Source organism: Lissotriton vulgaris, chromosome 6 (assembly GCF_964263255.1).
Source record: "Lissotriton vulgaris chromosome 6, aLisVul1.2, whole genome shotgun sequence".
Lineage (NCBI taxonomy): Eukaryota > Metazoa > Chordata > Amphibia > Caudata > Salamandridae > Lissotriton > Lissotriton vulgaris.
The window spans coordinates 1,161,994,004-1,162,020,078 of NC_141694.1; the positions used below are offsets into that span (position 1 = coordinate 1,161,994,004).

The 26,075-nt window shown below is 38.1% G+C and overlaps 1 protein-coding gene across 1 annotated transcript in view; it reads right to left on the minus strand.

Moving 5' to 3' along the window:
* The window catches only part of PLG (plasminogen), a 330,074-nt gene that overhangs the window by 43,438 nt on the left and 260,561 nt on the right, over positions 1-26,075 (minus strand). Inside the window, exons 15-17 of the mRNA XM_086927242.1 lie at positions 21,258-21,378; positions 15,742-15,816; positions 9,712-9,852 (exon numbers count right to left, since the gene is read on the minus strand). Coding sequence (XP_086783368.1) covers positions 9,712-9,852; positions 15,742-15,816; positions 21,258-21,378 — 337 coding nt within the window. The remainder of the gene's footprint in view (positions 1-9,711; positions 9,853-15,741; positions 15,817-21,257; positions 21,379-26,075) is intronic.

Below are 26,075 nucleotides of genomic sequence, written 5' to 3' on the forward strand. Positions count from 1 at the left end.
TTAAAAAAATTAACTACTAATACAAATTATTTACCAATTAACACTAAATTAATTAACAATTAATAGAAAAAAATATTACAACAAAAATAAGCAATAAATACATTTAAAAATTTAATTATTTATAATTCAATTACTTTCCACACTATTCCCCTATAAACGCACAACCCACTACTGAAATGAAATTAATAAAATTAACATAATTATCAATTAATCAATTAATTAAAACTATTGACCAATTATATTTTAATTAATTACCAATTAATAATTAATTAACAATAATTCAAAATAAATACCAATAAATAAACATATTTAATTAATTATATTTAAATTACTTCCCACCCAATTCCCCTATAAACCCACAACCCGCTGCAGAAAATACATTAATTTAGTTAACATCATTATCAATCAATCAATTAATTAAAAATATTTACCAATTATATTTTAATTACCAATTAATAATTAATTACCAATTAATTCAACATAAATACCAATAAATAAATTAACATATTTAAATAATTATATTTAAATCACTTACCACCCTATTCCCCACAACCAGCTACAGAATTATATTACGCAAAAATTAAATACAAGTAAATTAATTATTTAAAATGAATTATAAAATAAATATACACTTTTCCCACATATAGTAACATAAAAAACACTTTAAAAAATTCATATTAACTTACTTACCTCAAATTCGATATTTTTGTTATCTATATTCTGTCCATTCGATATTTTGTCCATTCTATATTTTAGATTCGATATTAATGCTATTCTATTCGATATTTTGCTATTCTATTCTATTTTTTGTAGTCTATATTCTGCCCAATCGATATTGTGTCCATTCTATATTTTTAACTCGATATTTTGGCAAATCGATATTTTTTATTCAATATTATGACTGTATGCCATTGACAAAGAATCTTAGCTTTGTTTTATGGAACTCGCACTTGTCTGCATTCCAATTTAAACCTGCTTCCACAAGTAAACAACATACTTCTTTAGCATGCTCCTTTTGTGTAGTTCCGAAAACTAATATGACATCTCTGTAATTGAACGCATTCATGCCAGACTGTATGATGCATTGAATTACATCTTGAAACAGTTCTTCTGCAGCAGATAACACACCAAAACTCAAAGTCTTTTGTATAGAAACAGACCAATATGTGTAAAAAGGTTGCTATGTGTCTGCAATCTTCTTCGTGTTTTAACTGATGACAACCTTTATTTAAATCAAGGCAAGGAAAGACCTTTGCACCATTTAAACGCATTATCATCTCGCCAATGTGTGGACCTAGATGCTGTTCACGTTCATTTGCCATGTTTGCCTGATGCATGTCAACACATATGCGAACAGCTACTTCCCTGTTCTTTCTAGGCACTACTACTATGTGATAAACCCACGGCGTTGGACAGTGGAACGTTCAATAATATCATGCTTAAGTAACGATTCAAGTTATTTTTCAATAGGTTCTTGCAGAAGAAAAAACATTTGTGTATGTCTTTGAGCAACACGATGGGAATCCTCATAATATGTCACTTTACTTTCCTAGTCCTATACTTTCCCAAAGCATGAAATAAACAGACTTACTATTTTGTGTTGAGCAATTATGTTATAATTCACTTAAATCAGTCCCATATCAGCGGCTATGCTGAAACTGAGTTGATTGGCACTTGATGCGGTTCCTTGGAGCACATGGATGAGTGTCTGCACCTTAGTTTCCATGTGTTTCATTGTGACTACAAATGAACCTTGGCTTTTTAAGGGGTTGATGCAGCCCATGTATCCATTTTGGTTTTCAATGGCATAAGTTGCAGCAAAGGAAATAATTAATTGTATTTCTCCTCAGGTATAATGTTTATCAATGCACCACTGTCAATAATAAAAGGTAATGAATGACCATTGCTCTCGGTGTAATCTTTGAACAATATTTGAATGATTGTTGTGCTTTGACATGTCGATCTTTCTTTGTCTGAGATTTTTCTTCACAAGCACCCAAGGCAACAGGGACCACCTTTTCTGAGTAAACATTGACATGGCACAATCATTTTCTTCTCTTTCACTTGATACTGACACAGAAGAATTGTTTCACAAAGATTTCATGTATGATCAACTTAATTCACTGTCGATATATCTCAACTGATGTTGCTACTTGGCATTGTGGGTGTGCGCCGAACGTTGCTTCTGGAAAGTTCTGGCCACCATTTTGTCTTCGTGCCGTGATGCACTTACTTTTACCTTCACTTTGAAAGCTGCATTTAGACTGCTGGACAAATAATGTGACTAAAGGTGCCCAATACAGATGCATCTTCTGCCAAGTAATAAGACTTATTGTAGTGAATTGACTTCAAATATATGTAGTTCAAATGTAGAATTATTATTGCATACAGGTGACTGAAATGCCAACCCAGCAATATCCTCTCCATCTAATATTTTGTAAAACATAAAAATGGAACAAATAACATATTCATTACCCATGCACTCATAGATGCTACAGAGTGTAAAGCATAACTGAACAAAAACAAATATAGATGAATACACCTTATCTTATAACAAAGAACCCCATAACACTAATCATGGATATATACATTTTCACAAAAACAATGTAGTTATTAATCATCAAATGTACCTAAATGAACATTATGATCAGATAGCATAGATGTATTAATCAACTGAACAAAGAAAGAAAATGGTCACTTCAGAGATACCTAAGTAGAACTGACCATTGTCGTTAACTCCTGCGGGGGTCTGTTGGTACCCCATCGATAATGAAACCAGAGCTGGGGGCTTCATTCCTCACATTAATATTATTCATATTATCCTCATCACTGACCCCAAAAGAATTCTTAATCATAATCACTCTGGCAATAGTCTATCAATTATTGTTGTTTACCCTAATGGCATTTTCACAGACGTTATACACCACCATTGGTTCGGTATGTTTCATGTTACTTTTCTTCATTTTAACAGAAACCTTTTTCAAGTCCACATCTCCAACTTTAACATATTGTTGAACAACTCTTTTTCTAGAGTCAAAATATTTTTTTGATAGACTTGAGCCCTATCAACATTCTGCCTGACAACGTATTCCACACCTTCAATGACATTCAATTTCACCAACCTTGAAATCCACCGCGACAGATTTTGGATGATGGTTTTCTCCCATTCAACAACTCAAAATGAGAGACCTTAGTAGAAGAAAGTGGATTGGTACAGTAGAACCAAAGCATTGAATGCACATCATCATGTACCATATGCTTACTTACAATGGCCCACTGAACACAGTTGCCCAAAACTCTATTCATACATTCCACAGCTCAATTTATTTGTGGGTGAAAAAAAGAACTTTTATCATGCTCAAATCCCCTTGTTGCAGGAATTTTTGAAATTCTACACTGACAAACTGTACCCCATTGTCAGAGACAATGAAAAAAGGAAATCCCTCTCTTAAGAAGATATGTTAAAAAAAATAATCACATTTTTGGAAGTAGGAACACCTATGAAACAGACTTCAGGCCTCTTTGAGAAGTAGTCATTGACCACACCTCTAATCCAGATGAAAGAGGCAACGAGTTAAATGGACCAACTAGGTGAATACCCACTTTTTCCCATGGTCTTGTCGGGTATTCTATTGGTTGCACTGGCGTAGTCTTTACCTCAGTGGCGCCTCGCACAGGGAGTGCTGCAGGGCGGTGAGGGGGCAGGGAAGAGCATGGTGGGGCGTAGTGGACTCCAACATATGGTGGAACGGAGTAAGGTAAGTCAAACAATAAATAAAACAATTTACCTTCTGCGCGCTGCATCGCCAACTTGGTGAAGCAGCGCGCGCAATGTAAAATGTTTTATTTATTTATTTACTAACCTTACTCCATTCCGCCGTATGTTGGAGTCCACTAACCCCCTACCCTGCCCCTCCCCCATCCCGCCATATCTCCCAGCAGTACTCCCTGGGCGAGCCACCACTGCTTTACTTTGAACTTCTTCTCCGCATTACTGAACACCACACAATCACCGACAAAATCATCCACTACTTTGTCCATGAGAGGCCACCAGAAAACTTTCCAAACCCTATGTTTTGCCAGCGTTGTGCCCAAAGTCCTTCATTCACACCACACATTATTCTTATTCTTAAACTTTCAGGAGGTATCAATCTACCACCACGCAGCAGAATGCCATCTTCTACGGACAATTCCAAAGAAACTGGTGCAAAACCTTTTTTTCCCTGGGGCATCCATCTTTCACGCATTTCATCATTTGCACCAGTAACTCATCTTTGGATAACTCTCTCTTCCACTCCATTTTACTAATTGCACACATCTTCTCCACATCAATGGGCGCAGTAAAACAGTGATATTTGCCCAGATGCATCAACCTTTTTAGGAAGTGCAAACGGTGCGATTCGCATAAATCGGCCTTTTGCACTTCCTAAATTGGTTACTGGGATGCATCAAGCATTTTTTGGAAATCGCTTTTTTTGCGAGTTCCAAAAAATGCGATTGCTGTTAAGGAATCGCACATTTGCGATTCCTTAACAGCAATGCATCATCCCCAAAACATTTGCGATTTCCAAAATTGCAAATGCAAATTACCACGAAGTTGAACTTCGTGGTAATTTGCAAAAATGTTTAAAAACGCATGAAAATGCATTTTTTAAACGTGTACGTTACAGGCACACATGTCCTTAGGACATGTGTGTATGTAACTCACATGTAAAAGTGCATTTCATGAGTGCAGGGGGGGGTCCTTTGGACCCCCCTCTCCACCCTTGAAAGGCTTTGATGCATTCCGAATTGAAATTGCGAATTCGCAATTCCCATTCATTCCTATGGGCATTTCAGCCCATAGGAATGAATGGGAATATCAGATTCGCTATTTGGAACTCGCAATTTTATTGGAATTCGGTAAAAATTGCGATTTTTACCGAATTCCAATAAAATTGCGAATTTAATGATGCATTGCCATTTGCGAATCCTTAATTGCGATTCCTTATTTTTCGCAATTAAGGAATCGCAAATGACAACGTTGATGCATCTAGGGGATAGTTCTTTATCTTCAGTCATACCCACATCAGCTTCAGCAACAGGAAATCTAGATAAGTCATCATCCCTGCCATTCTTGCTGCTAGACAAATATGAAACTTCACAATTGTATTGTAATAGCTTAGTGGACAACCTAGTGATCTGTAGGGTATGCTTTTTGATATTGTCACCTGAAAGAATTGAGACTAAGGGACTGTGATCAGTGCGCATGACAAAATGATTTCCCCAGATATAGGGATGGAACTTCCTGATCACCCACCAACAGGCCAAAGGTTCTTTCTGAATTACAGAGAAATTCATTTCAGCCCCTCTTAATACTCTCGAGGCATAGCCTAATGTGTTCTCCACACAGAATTGCCCCAATACCAAACCACTGGCTTCCACTGTAATAGTGCACTTGACACTGGGATCAAACAATTTCAACATTTTGGACCTAACCAATTGAGATTTAACCTATTCAAAGATCTTCTGACATTTCTTTGTCCATTCAAATGGATTTTTTTTTAACATGCTGGGGAGAGGCTTTACTTTTGACGCATAATCTGGTGCAAATCTCGAATACAATTCACAGTCCAATAAAAAATTTCACACAAACCTTGTCAACTGGTGTAGTGGCTTCTACAATGGTCTTTATTAATCCTGGTTTAGGCTAAAACATATGTTCTGACACAACTTAAGCCAAATAACCCACCTTTACTTTTTAGAAACTGACACTTCTCACTCTTCAGTACAACGCCCTTCTCTTGCATAATTTTCAAATCTACATCAATGTGTTGTCATGTTCTTCCCTAGTTGGCCCATAAATTAGCTCATCATATTGGAACAACTCCACTAACCCCTTTCAACATATGACACATGATCTTTTGGAAGACAGCCCCAGCTGATGCCAACACAAACGGCATTCTGCAATACTAGTAAGTGCCAATGGGAGACACAAATGCGGTAAGGTGTTTGGATGTTGAGTCCAATACAATCTGGTGGTAGGTTGTGGCCAGATCTAATTTTGTAAACCACTTGGACTCATTGATCACAGTTAGCAACTCAGCTATTTTGGGCAGCGGATGGGAATCAATCAAAATTCTTCTATTCAGGCTACATAAATCTATGGAAACATGCAGATCTTAATTTTTCTTCCTCACTACAACCAAGGGTGAAAGCCAAAAAGAAGGATCAATCGGCCCAATTATTCCCTTGGCACACAATTTATTGAGTTCTTGTTCCAATCTATCCCTGACACTAAAAGAATGAATGAATGAATTAATGAATGAATGAATGAATGAATGAATATCTTTATTGTTTAAGTTAATTAAAACCATAACACTAAATTTAATTAAAACCTGACACTAAAAGGTAAACTTCTCAGTCTGTGTATGACTGGTATACCATTTTCTTTTACCTTTATCTGGTGAGTAAACCCCTTAATCACCCCTAACTAGAATACAACCTACATTACGATGCTGACTTGGCCTTCAAATGTTCTGGGGCATATTACTTGCCCTTAATTGTAAAGAGTAGAGCCAGACATCTTCCAGGGGAAATCCCCATGAGGAAAAATGGTAAAAGAATTGGATGAAATGACACATTTTAAACAAAAACGTTCACATAAATTAGCTAAAATTGGTATAGGAACAGAAAGGGCAGTCATTCACAACTTTTATGGTATGCCAAACCAATGAAATCTGACATTTCCCAGGAGTTCACCCCATTTTTTTCAAAATGTGGTACGGTGTCAAAAATTACCTCCATTGTGCTAGTGCCAGAATTTTGTCATGAGTGCTCTCATAGTCCATGGGTGCCCCCAAAAATTACATAAACTCTGCCCATTTAACATAGGGGACCCTTATGTTAAAAATGTTCTCAGTATGTCAGGCACAGCATTTTTCATGGTTGGCACCCTCCCTTATGCCATGTTCCCCACCTTTATGCCAATAATTACCTTTATTGTACTAGTACCAGCAGTCCGCCACTGGTATCCGCATGCCAAAAATGTTCTCAAGTATGTCAGCATTTTGCCACGGGTTCCCTATGTGCTGTGACTTTCCTCTAATATGTCAATACTACTATTTTAACATTGATGCCCATTATGTCAGGTATTACCGCTATTGTGGCAGTATCAGTATTTTTTCACCTGTTTCTGCCATGCTAAGAATTGCTACAAGTACGCCAGCAGCAATATTTTTCTTGGGTATCTCTATAAGACTAATCACATTCAGAGTACCAGTGCCAATGACAACCTTACAATCCTCACATCACATTTTCACTCACATTATCTCACTCACATTCTTGGGCTCATTCACACTCACTTTCATTTATTCTCACTCACACTCTCGTACACCTCCTTAAACTCATTCTTATTCATTCTCACTTATTCTTACTCACTTATATTTACTGACATTCAAGCCCAGTTCGCTAATGCTTTGCTCTGCATTTGCATCACTTCTGCACAAAAAGCTAGGGTGGGAAAAGCTATCCATTGCAAATCAGGAATCGAGTTGAATAGTATCCCAAAATATTGAATTGTTGCACTATGCGCTGTTTAGTGTTACTTTTCACAAAGGGGCATTCAATGGGTGGTGCATAGGTGTTCCTAGGATACCACCTACGGGGTTACATGCCAATTCCTAACTACAAACAGTGGTAAATGGGAGTTTGGGCCAAAATAATATGACTTTTCAAGACAGGGGTCCTCATTTTTCCACCTCTATATTTTTGTTGCAGTGTACAGCACACATACAAAGTTGGAAACATTTTGAAACATAATTTTTGTTAAGGAAGACCAAAAACATTTGAGTACAAAACCTATGCTTCAGAGAACGCACATATCCTTGCTCTATACCGCAAGGGTGTGTGCATTTGCTCATGGCTGCCGAAAGTGCATCAGTACACGGGGATATTAAGAATACACTATATTTTAGTAGATGTTACACATTTTTCTCTCTTTCTTTGATGTCTACAGTGCAGCAGCTTTGGTGGCATGTTACAATGTGACAAAAAAATAATAAATATGGGCCTCAATCTCACACAGTCTCATTCACTACCTGTCACTGACCTTCATTCACACACACATGCTTACACATACAGACACACATCTTCACATGTGCATACGCTCTCTCACATATACACACTCTCACCTGCAAGCAAGCATTTAAAACCATTTTTACTTACCACAACTACCACCAAAGTTCCAGCTCCTGCTAAGTGAGCCACGTTATTTATTACACCAATAGTGAATAGTAGAACATAATTGTCACTATTCCTATAATGGAAAATGGGCAGTAAATAGGGAAAAGGGACTATCTCCATGTTCCTGATACTGATGTTGCCACCTCTGAGGCTAAGGGTTGCAAAGGCAGTACAAGGGGCTAAAAGGGACAAGCCATGGGTCACAGCTGCGACTTCTGGCAACTCCTAAATTACATACATAGTACACTGCCATTTTACCTCTTGCTCAAAATGAGAACCTCATGGGCAATGAAGGGAAGATGCAGTAAGACAAACAGAGTGTCAAAAGGCATTTCTGTAGAAATGTATGGGTAACATTTACATACCCAATTCTAAAGTGAAGTCTTTGAAGAAACCAATAGCCACCTGACATAAAAAATCCTTTGGAGTATGACTGGCCACCCTAGATGGAAAGATGGGGCAGATATTGGTTGTTTGGAAGAATGAGCTTACAGTGCTGAATAATTTAAGACGTGTCTCCTTATCTGGAACATTGAGTGTCGTTCCTGCCCAGCAATGTTTAGCAGAAGATGTTGTACAGTATTTAAAATGTTTAACCACCTATTTAACATAATAGCCAGATTTTCAAGGTATAATTTTGGAAGATGTCTTCAAATCTGAAGAAAGCAGATCTATGCATTCATATTGTGTGAGGAGCACCACGTGAGGAAAGTTTGTGAGGAGATTAAGTAGCAAGGTTTTGGTAGGGAAATCTTAGAAAGCTACATTTTAATACTATTCAGGTTGGAGGAAGGTCACATGGAGAATGGTTTAGAAAAGGCTTTAAAAGTGTCACTAGTGAGTGCAAAAACTGGTATTTCTGCTCTCGATTAAGAATTCTGATTGATGAACCAGGATCTCCAAGCAGAATTGCATGAACTCAAGAAACTCAAGTCAAAAAGTGCTAAAGTGCTGTGTTTGATGGACCGTTCCATTTTAGTAAATGAGAGACATGGAGGTGGGAGAGTTTGTAAACCCATAAACCACTATTTTGTGGGCAGCCACAAATAACTTTCAGGTAGTTTCACACACAAAATACAAAGGGACTTAACATGTAGGTTTGAGGCCATATTTTGTGTGAAAAAAGGAGTCCTAATTTCCCCCATATCCCACTTGAGTTCCAATACAGACATTTATCCGATAGGAAAATTATTTTTTCCATTGATAATGCATTTAAATTAGAAGTCCAATTCTCACAAGTATACAAACTGGAGTATGATTTCCTTTGACAGAAAGATATCCTAGCAGAGGCTTAGGGAATCCAGACATACTCCTCACAATTGCTGCTTTGCATGAAAACCAAGGACCCTCCTTCCCAAATGCATTCATTTTGTATTGTATCCATTTTATAAAAAATACTTCTTGACGTATTATAATTTAACATACTTTTTGGATCAGCAATACATGACATTTTTTATAGGACAAACGAAATATAATAATCAAAATCACCTGGATAATTTCAGTAGGGCAATGTCAGCTCGCAATGGCCCCTTGTGGATTTGTATAACGCTCCTCTCTTGCTTCGATGGCTCATTTCCATTTTCACGGTGTATTCCAAGAGTGACCCTGTATGCCGCAGGATTCGGGGAGCTGTAACAAATGGAGATAAGAGAAAAATTAGAACAATCATTGTATGTAAGACTCTTTCAAACCTTTGCATTCCTAATTTCTAAGAAAGAACTGAATGTGTAGGTAGTATCGGGTATTGAGCAAGCATATTGGTCTGAGAACATGTTTGGAAATGTTGGTAGTCTAATGACTTTATGGAATGAAGAAACTTTTACTATCACTATATATGAGCCTAACAATCGACAACCTAGCCTAATTTAGGGGCATATTATCAAGAACGCCGCTAAAGCAGCGATAATGGGCTTGATAATATGCCCTTGTAAATTTCCATAGAAGCCCATGTTTTGGTGTGAACATGGGCTTCTATGGGAATTCACAGCCCATGATCGCTGCTTTAGCGGCAGGGCGATAATTTTAACGTTGTTCTTGATAATATGCCCCTTAATACATAAAGCTGCAGTATTCCTACAGCCTCAAAAATACTCAATAATGGCCATCAATTGGTTGTGTTTTCTTGGAGTAACCACACGTGTTTTAAGTGCCATTATCTCTTTAAAAGTTAGCTGTTCGAACTAAGCCATCCAATTCATTGACACAAATTTACTAATTATGTAGGGAAGTCACAGCAGAATTTACAGCCAGGAGGGATAGTATTATTGCCACATTCTTAAACAAGCACACACAGGTGATACACTTATTTCAGAATTTGAACCTTTTTACTTCTTGCCACTGGGTTACCAACCTGCTGTTTCTATCAAACACATCAAAAGCAAAAAAGGCATACCATTTTCTTCTTTTAAAAAATCAGCCAGTTACACTATTTCCATATACCGTGCAACAGTAGATATTAAAGGAGTCTTAAAGGGAAACTTCTTTAAACAATCTATTGGGAAAATCTTCAGGGTCACCATTTTTTAAACAATGATTATCAAGAATGGGAGCTGATTTAATGTATTATTGGTCTAGCAAGTTCAGGGAAAACCACTCTGTACCCTTCACAGAACCACAAAATAGTTCCACAAACAACGGGGTAACGTTTTTCTGAATTTCTGGATTTCTTTTTTGATTGTGGTGTGTCTTCCACTCTAGCTCATGAAGTAATCCCCACATGCCCCTGGTTGTGTCCATTGCTATATATGTTTTAAGGATTACTTGATCGTTTACATTTGTCTATAACAGCTGCTAATGACTGACCTGAAATTATTTCAGTTTACTTTATAATCATCTACTGGAGAATTATTTGCCTCTGGACATGGCATCCTAAATGTGCCTGATCTTGTCTACTGGAAAATTAGTTATTAACAATGTTTTTTCTTTGTTTTATAATGTGTTAATGTTCTATAGTTAATCACCATTGGCTATTTCTCCTCGTAACATAGGGCCTTATATGGATATCAGCTGACGGGTTACTCCATCACAACTGGGCCGGATATCCCGTTCGCTGAAATACAAATCCCATAATATCCAATAGGATTTAGATTTTTGTGCATATATGAGTACATTTGCAATTTGAAATTCCATATTTTGTTTATGTGAAATTTTCATAGTGCAAAGCGCAGTGATAACAGTGGATCATCCACATGTTGTGATGCATTATCCTCTACCCTAACTTTAGGACCACAGGATAGGTGTTTTGGTGGGGGCCAGTCAAAAGTGGCCATCACAATTCAGTAGAAATCCACAAACTCCTAGGGTTGTAGGCATTCACAAACGTTTTACAGGTGGTTCTGATTCTGCAAAATAACTTAAAACTGCTCCTGTTAAGAGTAGAAGTAAGTGTGTTTTTTTAACACTCCTTTATTTTTTCATTGGGTATGGAAGATTAACACTGGAGTAGCGAAATTTAGGTTGTAAACAAAAATGCATTTTTTATTTAAAGTCTATATTTAAATAGCATGCATATAATAAACGCACACTTTGTAGTAGATAATCATACTTAAATGTTATAAGCCTACAAGTGAAGTAAAATGCTGACTTTCTGATGATATACTAACAGAAGCTTCACATTAACATTGAAAAGCTCATTTTCCACGTTGAGCTTTTGTTTTGCACAAAATGTTTTTCTCTTTTTGCTGCATATGTTTTCATTTTCTGAAAGCTTTCTGTTAGTTAGTGAATAGGCGTTTGTTTTGTATTAGACAACTGATAGTGACTTTCTCCCTAGGGGAAGAAGAGACAACAGGAAGGATGATTCAATGGAAAAATTGTCTGAATCAGAAAATGTGAACAATGTATCTTTTCAAGGACTAGCATCTATAGCCCATTGTGCAGATGTGAGACAATGGGGAGTTTACCTATTCCCAAGATATTTCTAAAATTCTATTGGATGCTGTGAATGGGGAAAAAGACAGTTGTTACCATCTAGCATGTTGTGTATTTATATTAGTGCATGTTCCTAGAGTAGAGTAGGGCTTCTCTCACTCGCATTTGGTGGAGACTTATGTCTGAGTTTCTTGACAATATATCTCTCACAATGGGAGATAACGTAGCCTATTTTCTGTATACATTAAATGTCTGCTGATTTATAGCTGAGAATACTTCCAAGCTTGATTTTTCCTTCAATTAACGTGTAATGCATATTGCCTATGCACTTATTCGCTCAGCGGAACTCTTTAGTGAGTATCTCAGCTGACAGCCTATTCAATTTCATTCTGACTTAATTTAGATTAGGGAAGTACTTTATGGAACACACTTGCTGCATTATTACAAAATTACCTGTTATTTTGACTAATATTGTATTCTTCCTTATATTGAAATATCAATTAGTGGATTATATTAACTTTTAATGCTGATACTTAAAGATCAATACCTATTGAATAAATAATGAACAACTAAAGAATTAAAAGCAAACCCCTTTAAGTCTCAAAAGTTCTCTTTATTGACTGTACTAAAAGTCTTAAATTCATTTTATTGCTAGGTGCCTAAATAGATGGTTGCTCCTTTATACTTCTCCTTGTCCACGTACAAAGGCCCATATGACCAGTGGCGGGGGTTATTTTATGATCACACTTAGAAATTAAGATATAAAAAACCTTCCTTTACAAACAGCAAAATATGTAATATAGAAGATGCATTGGGAAGCAGGAAATCAGAATATATGATGGAGGACAGTTGAACAAGCATTACCATTTAAAAAGTAACAAATTGTCTAGACAATCTCAGAAATAAAATAAATTTACTTGTCTTCAGCATCATTAATATGGTCAGAGGAGTAAGTCTATAATAACAAGGGAGGATGATCTGGATCTGAGTTCTCCGGAACCCCTCGTTTGGTCATGCCTTGAGTTTTATCTCAGCAGTGAGTGATGACCAGCCACTAATCTTCCTTGCTGGCAATGTTATTTGCCAACCTATGTAATCTTTCCCCAGAGGGTGGTGCCTTCAATGGTAGTAGTTGGTTGAAAGAAGACTTACATTTTGTTCACTCACAGGAGGGGCGGGAGTTAAATTAACTCCTAAATACTCACAACTTGGTCTTTACAATGGAGAAATTGGTGAATTCCATTAACCCCGCAATGTGTCCATCTTATAAAGGGAGGGGCTCGCTTATTGATTTTATATTTGTCTCAGCACCACTATATTCACTCATTTCACATTTTAACATCATTTTCAACCCTTTCAGCGACTACAATCCAGTATCCCTAACCCTGGATATTGCTTTGGGGCCAAAACCACAGTCAAGGAGTGCCCTCATGAGCTTATGATAAGGATAAGGGGAGAAGGCTTAATTGGGCTCAAGTGGACCCTCAGCCTCTTCAAACCTTTGTTTTTTCTTCCTGCCTGCATGTTCTTAATATTTGTCTGCATAGTGACGCGGAGGCTATTGAAAACTTATGAAGGCATAGTTAGGGGGGTTTGCAAACATTTGACGGTTACAACTTCTAGCACTCTGGAGTCACAAATTCCAAAATGTTTTGATAGGGACTTTGCGCCATTTGAAGGTAGCTCTGAAGCAGTCCCTCTGGTACGGCCAATTGATTAGAAATTGCAGGTGGGCTTACAAGTTGCCTCAAAAGGAGTGTAGACATAATTTACAGGAGTCAGCCTGGGAGGAGCTCCGTCAAGCCTGTAAAATGGGGGATAGTTGCCTTTTCAGAGTGTAGTAAATAGGCATTGTTTTTCTGAGGGCCCTGGCTCGCTTTTATGTCATGATATTACAGAGCAACAGTGGGGTGCTCATTTTGAGGGTACTTAAAACCATGAGGGTGGGGTGGGTTGTAAAACCCCTGGGGGATCTGTTAAAACTGGCAACCAAGTGGTTTTCACATTGGATACAATCAAACAAGGAATTCTTGCCTTATCCGGAAACAAGGCCCCAGGCCCAGATAGTATACCACCAGATTTGTTTAAAGCTAATATTGAGGTTTGGGCCCCTTTATTAAGGCAGGTCTTGAATGCTGCAGCACAGGAGGGGTTGCTACCCTCCTAGTCTACTGCTGTGATCATCCTCATATTTAAGAAGGGGGACAAAGAAAATCCACAATGCTATCTGCTAATCTCACTGTTAGACGCTACGGTCAAGGTTCTGGGGAGTGTGATTTCAAATAGAGTATTTGACTTGGCAGAATGGAATAATATCTTGAGTGATGTTCAATATGGATTTAAGGCGGGGAGGTGGACTGCAGACAATTGCTTCAACCTTCCTATAATTAGTAACAAATGTACGGTGGCTCGGTCTGAATCTCTACATCTTGCATTTATGGACCTGACATCCACTTTTGACAGGGTGAACCATGCAAAACTGTTGGCTTTGTTCAGTGAGTTGGGGTTCGATCCTGCAATGAAAATACATTTTACAGGTTGCAGTTTGCAAATCTCTGTGATTGGCTGCAAATGCAATAACGGAGGTCTGCAAAGGACTGAAGGCATTTGTCCCTGCACTTGCATTCCCAAAAGGTAAACTATTTTCCTTAAAAGCAGTCCGTGTCCATTAATGGAACCATTGCTGATTAAAAAAAATAGTTCAGTTCATGAAGACATTGGGGAGAGAAGGCAATGGCTTTCTGGAGCACTGTGTGCACCCCCCCCCCCCCCACTGCCGCTATCATAATTCCCAAAGGGGAAGCCATTCCATCTTGATAGCTTCAGCATTGTAAATTAGATAACAACTCCTTTGAGGTTTTGCAAGTTGATGATAAACCACTGATAAAATATTCTTCAGATTGTAAATGGGAGGGAGATATCCCTAACACACTCCCTCTTATTTGCAAATCAGACAGATTTGACAAAGCCTCCTTAAAAGATTTTTCAGACTTATAAAAAGTATTTTTTGATAGATTGTTGCATTCTCTTGTATTATATTTGGTCATGTTTCTTTAATAAGATGTTCTATGCACATGCTCTGGCATGAGCTCCTGCATGAGCCATGTTGTCCTTTGAATAAGCTCTACATTCTGCTGGTTGTGGTCTAACAGTGCAAGAATGTACAGAGGCATTGGAAGTTGGTGAACTGAAGGAGTTGGACCTGTTTAACGTGCTGCAATAAAGAATACCTCACATCTAACTGTTTCCTGCTGATTGCAACATAGATAAAAGTGATTTTGTGGCCGCAAACCTTGGGATTAACTTTATTTCAATGAATTTTGGTGATGGTGAGTGAAAATCAACCTCATTGTAGAGGAATTTATAGTGACAGACAAAGTAATATTTAGAAAATAAAGTCATTTTGAGGGGGTGGAATGTGTAGATGCTGATGTAATGAGAAAGATCAGAGAATGGTATCTTCGCTTTTGTATATCTAAATTTGCAGTATGCTCTCCAGACTTTGTTACTCTTTTTAGTTCTTCTTTCAGGTGCCCTCATCCCCTGCGGGTACCTCCTGAGAAACAGCTAGAAATCTCCATTTCAGGATGAACCGTAGTTTGTGATATTTTAACTACAATATTAGTTTAAAATAATCTTTAAGCTTACCGCTGCAAGCAGTGTGTTGCGGTAATCACCCACTGATCTGACACCAGAGTGCCTCCGCAAAAATGCAGGTTGAAACTGTAAAACAGAAACATGTTTAAAATATTTCAATATATTTAAAACAGCTGCTATTCTTTAACTTCATTTGAGAACTAATTTGTCTATCTTTAAATCAACTGGCCTCCTCTTGCAAATATCTGAAATCCATTTGTTGTTGACAGTTTTACAAGTATGACAACTTTATGTGTAAAGGGGCTAGCGTTAAATGTGATTAGAAAACAGGCACTAGTAGATACAACGAGAAAACATTTTTCCTTAAAAATTATCATAGTTGCTCAACTTACCTGAGGCACAGGGATGGAAACTACGATTTAAAATTCTTTGAATTCTACGTTGCCTGTTACCATACCTGAATAGTTCGAGTATAATGCTGAACAGACATACCTGCGCTGCAAGTGAGTGATGTGATTGTGGGAGTTCCGAAGTTGACATGCTTGCTGGTAATATAACAGAAGGCATGCTTTTAAGCATGGTAGCAAGCTTTTTTCCTCCAATGGCTTAGATCCAATCCATAAACGCTACTATAATGTTGGCAGGCTAGAGGATTTTCTAAGAAAACATATGCATGAGCAACAACCCTCTTGTAATTGTCTTATTTGATTTAATGCTTAAGTTCTATGTAGTGTATATAACATTTATCATCATCTCAGTTCAGTGCAGCAATGCAAATGCTCAAATGACAAATAAAGCCATCTCAGTAAAAACAAAACAGTAATATAAATCATATATAATGTTATAGCTATAAAATTGAAATAAGATAATTTTAGCTATTCTTGCATGTGGAAATAGAGACTAATGTACTATATGTTTTTACTAATGTAGGACATGTTTAGAGGACTTATGTTAATCTCTTTGTTTAGCATATGGAATTGACCTTGTAGAAGACTCTCTTTACATTGGAGCTCAAAACAGCATTCATGAGAGAAGTCTGCGGGGGTGGGGGGGGGGGGTATTTCATAAGTTAAATGTCACTAAATAGTCAGTACATCATATCATGTCCTATAAGACTGTTACATACTGATCTCAATGGTGTTGAAAGAGTCAAATGTTTTCTTGAGTCGTGACTTACTTCACACGTGTCACCAAAATTGATAGGATTATTTGAGGAATTCCAAAATATCTTTATTGAGGCGAAATTTGTATAGCTATTTTTTATCATTGAATACTACTTTCTGGGGTGAAAATCTTTTAGTAAAGTTGAGTTAAGGTTGGGGGGATTTCAGTAGTGTCAATAAACACAAACCCTTGAAATGAAGGAAACAGACCAGTTAACATAATATGTTAACTTGAACTCCCTCATCACTAAGCCCTCTTTATAACATTACACACATTATTTGACAGACACATTAATACTTTAAATCATATAAATTATAATTTGGGAACATTTTGCTAATTAATACAATCACACTTGAAAAGAGATCAAATGTAAGTGCATACAATATATAAACAATAAGGCATCATTTTCCAAGTAGTAATTCATAATAAGGGCTGAAAAATTATGAGCATACCAAGAAACTGCAGGCCCGATTCACAGAATTAACTTAAGACAACATCCTAATCTTACTACTTTTGGTATTCACAGAATGCACTTACTACTTTTGGTATTCACAGAATGGATTTACGAGTACTAACTTTACGTCCACACTCGGGCCGGAGATTCCTGCCCGGAGGCGGAGATTCCGGCCCGTAGGTGGGACTTCCGGGTCAGAGGTGGAACCTCTGGCCCGGAGGTGGAGATTGCGGCCGGTGGTGGAGATTTAGGCATGGCTGGAAGTCCCACCTCTGGGCCGGAAGTCCCACCTACGGGCCGGAAGTCCCACCTACAGGCCGGAATCTATGCCTCCGGGCCGGAATTTCTGCCACCGGGCCAGAATCTCCAGCCCGAGTGCAGATGTAAAGTTAGTAGTCATAAATCCATTCTGTGAATATCAAAAGTAGTAAGTGCATTCTGTGAATACCAAAAGTATTAAGTTTAGGATTTTGTCTTAAGTTAGTTCTGTGAATCGGGCCCCTAATCATCAGCTCATCTATATGAAATGCTTTAAGAACATACCAATACGCACTCAAACCAAAAATGCACATGCAGAATTACGAACTACATTATTTTTCAAATCAACCATCTTAATGACTGAATCGTTGAAAGTCTCACACAATGAGTGGCACTCTCACCCCCTCGGTTAGTGCAGATGCTAGTCAGCTTCCACAGATGGGGATGAAGAATTTGGGAGATAATTTATTCATTTATTTAATTAGGGATTTTGTGAAGCTACCAGGGTATTCTCAAAGCACTTCAAGTTAGGATAATGTTCTACCTTAGCCAATTTATATCATACCCTCTTTTTTGTGTTGTAGATAGCATTGAAAGTATTGCGAAAGAAAATGCCCTAGCAGGAATTGTGAGCAAAAATAATGAATGCAGAACCATGTGTACCCACGATTAATTTCAAATACACTCTCTATATTATATGTGTTGCAAATATTTAGATTTTATGGCAGAAATATACCCAATAAAATGTGTTTACTTTGTGCTTGATACAACAAACTCCATCAATATACTTTTAAATCATCATAATTTACTTAGTATAGCCTTAGTCTCTAAATACCACAGCAGCATGTCATTCTTGTGTCTTTGTTCACGCTTAGTCAGTTGTATGGGAATGGAAAAAGAAGGTTGACATCACATGCGACACTAGCCGCAGCTGGGGGAGAGAGGCAGGAAGTGAACAAAAGGGAAACTGTGGCTGAGAACTGCAATGCTAGGAAGGAGGATGAGGCTCAGGAGATCTGATGTGGACAAACTCTTTTTCACTTCACTGCAAAATGAAATATTACACAACACTCCTGTCAGTAGGCATACCCGATGATTGGCCATGTGAAAATACATACTTTGAACTGCCGATATTACCTATGACACGTTGGGCATTTTTTAAAGTATCTTGTGGCTACATGTATCAATCTGTTTTGCAATCGCAAAAGGTGCAAATCACTAAATTTGACCACTTGTGCATGCAAAATAGCCTTTCAAGATGTATGAAAGGCTTTTACAGTGCATTTTAGGTAACTGCAATTTTTTGCTATTATGTAAAATTGCGACTCCAAATAGGGAATTGCAATTTGCGATTCCCTAAGCACATGTACCAAGCATTTGCTAAATACAAACTGGGCATTTAGGAAATACTATAGCCATCAACTCCAAGTCGATGGTCACCATGTGCAATTTTTGAAAATGCACAAAAAATGCCTTTTTCAAAGTGCCATGTGGCGCACATATTTCCCTAGGGCATGTGTGTGCTTCACATGTGCACATTTTATTTTGGGGGTACTTGGGGGGCTTAGCCCCTGGGCACCCTTGGTTTTGCATTTCCCAATTTGTGATTACCAATTAGGTAACCGCAAATTAGGTAATGTAGAACCATTTGCTCCTATGGGTCCTTGGGCCCACGGGAAAAAATTGATTAGCCTAATAGCATTTCCCCAATTGGAATTGCGACTCTGTAGGAATTGCTATTAGGGAATCGCTATTTTCTTAAATATCATTTTGCATTCCCTAAAGAGCGATTACCTAAAATTCGCTATTTAGGGAATGCAAAATTGAACTTTGATACATGTAGCCCATTGTGCTGAAAAATGCACCATTATGTTACATTTTACACATTGTGAAAGTATGAAAATATTTCATTGATGTCACCGACTGTTCACTAACCCCTTGTCACCCTGGAAATGGTTAATGATGTACACCAGTCAAGGTCAGGAGTAAAACGCTTTTTGGGGTGGAAACTTCATGCAGAGACAGAGGGCAGTGGTGTGGATTTCTCCAGAATGAATAATGTTATTCCCTTGGAGAAACAAATGCACAAATACACAGTATCACTGCTTTCTATACTGCAGAATTCTACTGTGCATATTTCCTCGCTTACGAAATGCTTCTCCATAGGAAAAGTTGCACAATTTTCCGCATAGTATAAAGAGCTGCAAGTAGGTCAGTTTTCCAGGTATATGTTTGGAAAGTTTTGTGATTTATAAAATGTGCAAAAGTGCATTGAAGGGGGATAGAAAATCCAAAGGTACTTTAGCAGAATCCTGGTACCTGCCAGGATCAGAGTGGAAAAAACACCAGTCTGGCTAGTATGTTCAAACGAGACCAAACTGTAGGAGGCAGCGACTAGAATGAGACCATAGAAGCATGGTTGGGTGTCGACAGCTCCAAACAGTAGTTATTGCAGTTGAGCAACTATGCCATTTCATTATTACAAGGGACTAGAGAAGACACAACTTAACTGTAATAAGCACATTAAAGACAAGCTTTTATAGGAATTGCAGAATCCCTTGTTTTACAGTTTGATTATGATGTGGGTTAGAGTTAGGGTTAAGTTGAAGATTCGGGATAGATCTTAGTGTTGAAATAGTGCAATGGTAAAAGTTAGGCTTAGAACTCTTGAAAGGGCTACATCATTGCCATGTTCAATTCTGATGTCAATGGTTAGGCTTCAGCTTAGGACCAGTATTAGAGTGCGATAATGGGCAAGGAGTCTGATGCACTATTCCCATTTGCAAACCAGGGATGTGCAATTTCCACGCCAACTACTTTGCAAATGGGAATGCAATTTGTGATGCAATATGTGTATTGATTGGTCGCATCGCAAATTGTGCTTTGGCCGGATGTCTCAAAATAGCTTTTCTAATGATAATATTAAGTATGTAAGTTGCAATTTGCAACCCTCTGTGATTGGCTGAAAATACTGGGATGGAAGTCGGCAGGAAACTGAAGACCCCTGTCCTTGCATTTGCATCAAACATCCAACCTTTAACCACTTCCGTGCTGATGACGGAACCACTCCGTCCTCAGCCGCGGTAGCGCTGTACTGATGACTGAGCGGTTCCGTCATGGCCCGCCCGACGCGCCTGCGCGGCGCTGATTTCGCGCCTGCGCGGCGCTGATTTCGCGCCTGCGCGGCGCTGATTTCGCGCCTGCGCGGCGTGTTCTATTGAGCAGGCGGGGCCATGACAGAACCGCTCGGTCATGAGCACAGCTCAACCGAGGCTGGTGACGGAGCGGTTCCATCACCAGCATGGGCGCGCCGCGCGGCCCCCCGCTCCCTTAGCGCTGCGGCGGAATAGGCGCCGCAGCGAAGGTGTTAAGGAAAATTGTAGAATGACCAGTCCATCCCTGTGTCTTGCTGATGTGGAGTTAATTGGCAATCCACTTAAGTTGACAACATGGTAGTGGGCAGAAATGTGTTACTCAATATTAATCGCAGGCCTTCATAACTTATTCAGTGTCTTTGTTTGTTTGATGAGAGCGAAGAGGGTTGGAGGTGTCAGAAGAATGAAAAGGGTGTGTGCGTTGACCGGGCAGGGGCATGAAGTTTGTGAGCACTTCAATTCGAATTGTGCAGAATATATGATCTTTTTTAATTAATCTTAAAAATGAGTCAACAATGTGATCCTCTGTTGTTTACCTCGTTCGGAGACTAATTTGCCAGGGCCATGAGAATGGATTTGAAACACAGCCACCCACGACCCTTCCAAAACATCCTCTCGGTGCATTCTTCTGTATTCCACACTTTTCTTCAGTGGATGCTAAATAAACGACAGAAGATGAGATTTAAGCTGCATTATACCTGTGAAATAGTACTCAACTGGGTTTCCCGAACTGAAGATTGATTTTAAGATTTATTTTACCCAGTTAGTGACTGCAATATGCATAAAAAGTTATGATATATTATTGGATTACAAATTATTATAATTATGCTGAATTATAAAACCATGGAGGAGTTATGGTGTTATAGTAGACCAGATTCTTTATCCAGGCACATTTATTGGACATGGGCACCATTTACTTACAATGTCTAAGTATAACCGGGCAAAATGAATTACATTTCACAAATTCATTCAAAAGATAAAACTCATAAATGTTAGCAATGCAATCACTTTATATGGTAAAACCCTGAATATTATTTTAAAAATGTTATTTGGGGCAGCAGCTCTTAATCTAGAGATGAGAAAATTTTTTATAAAATGTAAACATTCATTAGCTTTTACAGCATAGAACAAGAATATATTAAAAATCCATAGCAGGTCTGTTTATATTAGTCAGTTACAAAACCGAAGTACATTTCAGTGGCATCGACCAACTATAGTACAGCACAGATCTCTTGAGCCTGGCAAAATAAGCAAGAATTGGTGGAAGGAAAAAAGTTAATAATGGTCATAGAATTGTGTTTGTTATTCAAATTCCTTGACAATAGTTGTACCAAAATATAGGGCAGCATGGTATGTTAGTTTTCTTTCAATTCCATAGATTGTTTTTTCTACTCAAAGTCTCTACCTATCATGAACTAGTTCAGCTGAGAAAAAATGTTTTGTTTTATTTAATCATGTGTTGTGAATAAACTTATCTTTATTAAATTGTGTAGTTTCGAAGTATCAAGGAGGGAATGTCAAGGTCACAGAATATTATGACAAGAATACTGAGGCCCGAAATATATTCAGGTAAGGATGCTTTCATTTTCGATCCCTGGCTCGACATATACATACCTTGACAATATATATATATATATATATATATATATATATATATATATATATATATATATATATATATATATATATATATATATATATATATATATATATATATATATATATATATATATATTCACTGAAAAAACCATAGGTTTCAGGCCTTATATAGTTAGAAATTAGCTTTTAAAAAACCTTTGAAATTCATTCAGAAAACTATAAGTTTTAGGGGTGTTATAGTTAGCTGGACATTTCACTCATACAAAACCATTGAAATTGCTCCTATATAGTTAGTCGTGCTAACTATATTTCGCGCACCTGCAATCCACTGCTTCACTCATACAAAACCATTGAAATTGCTCCTATATAGTTAGTCGTGCTAACTATATTTCGCGCACCTGCAATCCACTGCTGATGATGTCACATATTACATCATTCATGACATGGTCAGTGACATCACTGATGACATCTCAAATGACATCAATGATGACATCACTGATGACATCATCCAGTGAATGTGGTTTGCTTCGTTATTTAAATATGCATTATATATATAGCAATTTGCATTGAAGTATGAGAGGATATATACAAATAAATATTTGGATGGAGGACTTTCACAATGTATAGTGTCTCACTAAATATAGTGGATAGTGACTAAACTGTGTGAATATCTGTATCACTTTGTCAGTTGTTGTGTAAACTGGTTCTCCAGTTGGTTACTAGGTATGTGAAAGTCTATATTAGTTATTGATTAGTTAATTGAGTATTTGTATGGGAGAGTGAATGTGTGTGTGGTTCGGTGGAGGGTGTGTGACTGCCCAAAGATGTGTGAATATTTGATTCAGTAGATATATGAAGTTAAAACTACATGTTTTAACAGTTGTTTGGGTGAGTGAATATCTTTATGGGTGTGGTGATGAGCAAATATATTTCTCAATGGTACATGTCCAACAAAATAGAAAAATAAAAAGCAGTGTATGTGTCAGTTGTTGTATATAAATAAGTATACATAAGACTCAATGATTGTGTGAGTGACTGTATGGATAACTGTATACTTGTAATAATGATTTTATAATATACTAAATATGACTTACTATCTAAATGAATAGATGAAGTGGTGTTTGTATAAGTGTGTAGCTAACTAAGTATGTAAGTATGATCCATTGTTTGCATAAGTGAGTAGGATAACTTCATATGTGAATAGGTTGTGTGCTGGTGTGTAATGTCGATATAGGTGTATATGTATTTTTGATAGTGTTCTATTTTTCATTGACAGCATGTATGATTGAATCTACAGGTAAGTGATTAGATGTGTGTATACATCTAGGAATCAATGTGTGGGTTTTTAAATACTTGTATTGCTGTGTCAATGGATTCAAATATGATACTCTGTATTTTACAAAGAGTGATGAAAGATTTTACTAGTGTATGAAAAGGTGTATGTGATTGTCACTTGGATGATGTCATCAGTGATGTCATTTGAGAAGTCACCAGTGATGTCACTGACCATGTCATGAATGATGTAATGTGTGACATCATCAGCAGTGGATTGCAGGTGCGCGAAATATAGTTAGTACAACTAACAATATAGGAGCACTTTCAATGGTTTTGTATGAGTGAAATGTCCAGCTAACTATAACACCCCTAAAACTTATAGTTTGTTGCGTGAATTTGAAAGGTTTTTTAAAAGCTAATTCCTAACTATATGAGGCCTGAAACCTATGTTTTTTTCAGTCAATTTGCAAGGTTTTTTAAATGCTAATTCTTAACTATATAAGGCCTGGAACCTATGGTTTTTTCAGTGAATTTGCAAGGTTTTTTAAATGCTATTTCCTAACTATGTAAGGCCTGAAACCTATGGTTTTTTAATTGAATGTGCAAGGTTTTTTAAATGCTAATTCCTAACTATATAAGGCCTGAAACCCATGGTTATTTCATTGAATTTCGACTGTTTTTTAAATGACAATTTTTAAATGTATTAATTTGGCTTTTTTTATACTAATTTACTACATTTTTGCAGGCAGGTGTTCAGAGGGCATGCCCCCTTTTTACAACACTCTGCAGCGCAACCCCTGGCGCGTTTGCAGAGGGGAACTAATTCCCCTTGCATACTGGGGGTCCATGGGGGGCAACTAGCCCACCAGGAGCCTCCAGTATAAGCCAGGATGCTGCATTGCAGAGAGGTGTAATGAGGCCACACCCTTTTTTACACCCCTCAGCAACGCAGCCCCTGGGCGTGTTGGCAGAGGGGGAACTAATTCCCCTTGCATACTGGGGGTCCCTGGGGGCCAACTAGCCCACCTGGAACCTGCAGTATGCGCCAGGGGCTGCATTGCAGAGAGGTGTAATGAGGCCACACTCTTTTTTACACCTCTCTGCAGCGCAACCCCTGGTGTGTTTGCAGAGTAGGAACTAATTCCCCTAACATACTGGGAGTCCCTGGGGGCCAACTAGCCCACCAGGAGCCTCCAATGTGCGCCAAGGGGCTGCGTTGCTTTGCTCCGGGGGCGGTAGTCCCCGGGGAAGTGTGGGGGGGATTCTGGACCCCCCACACTTCTTTATCACTATGCTCCCGCGATTTGGTCCCCCGTGGGGTAATTTTTTAAAAAACAGACCAGGGGCCTGGGGGGTCCTGTGGGACCACCTAGGCAGGCCTAGGGTGTCAGGGTGTATCTACCCTGCCCCCTTTTTGTGTTCTTCACGTTTGTTTTTTTGCTTTCTTTTGCCCTTGTCTATCGAGCACAAGATGGATGCCAATACTACCTGGTTAGAAGTGTTGACAGCCAATGAGCATGCAGATTTCTCGGGAAGGCATGCTCATTGGCTGCCACTGTCTGTCAACACTCCAAACCAGGAAGTGTTGGCAGCAATCTTATGCCTCGGTAGAACGAAGGCACAAAGCAGTGAAACAAAGGTGCAAAACACGCAAGGGGAGCAGGGTAGAAGCACCCTGACCCCCTAGGCCTGCTCAGGGGGTCCCACAAGGACCCCCCAAGCCCCCAATTTTTTTTTTTTTTTGTAAATTGCGATATTCCGAAAGATTGAAAATGACTTTTCTTGAGAAACATTTGGATTTGGATTATCATGTCCTATACTTTGGAATTTTTGAAAGACTGACTTTAAGGATGCTATAAATTATTCAAGTCCGCCCGAATTGTGTGGGTAAAATTGATACCTAGTCACTTTGAATAAGAATGTACTTATGTCTCGTCTAACATTTGGAAGAAATATCTAGTTATATGACAACAGGATACCAACATAACTTGAAGGAAATAAGAACGCCCTGAAGAAGTTCTGTTGTACAGAACGAAACGCGTTGGCTGGCTGTGTTACATAAACTTAAGGAAAATAAAAGCATTTGAATATACACCAAGATTCAGCGCTTCAATAAGGACTCTAAGTGATATGATTTGATTGGACTTGTTGTGCAAGTGGTGCTGTGCCAAACTTTGGAATATTCTCCACTACTCTCTCCTACTCACTCTCTACTACTCCACTAATCTCTAATACTCACTCTCTACTACTCATTCTCTACTACTCTACTACTCTCTACTAATCTCTCACTACTACTCACTCCCTACTACTCACTATCTACTACTTTCTACTACTCACTCTCTACAACTCTCTACTCTCTACTACTCTCTCTCTACTACTCTCTCTCTACTACTCTCTCTCTACTACTCACTCTCTACTACTCACTCTACTACTCACTCTCTACTACTCACTACTACTCACTCTCTACTACTCTCTCTGTA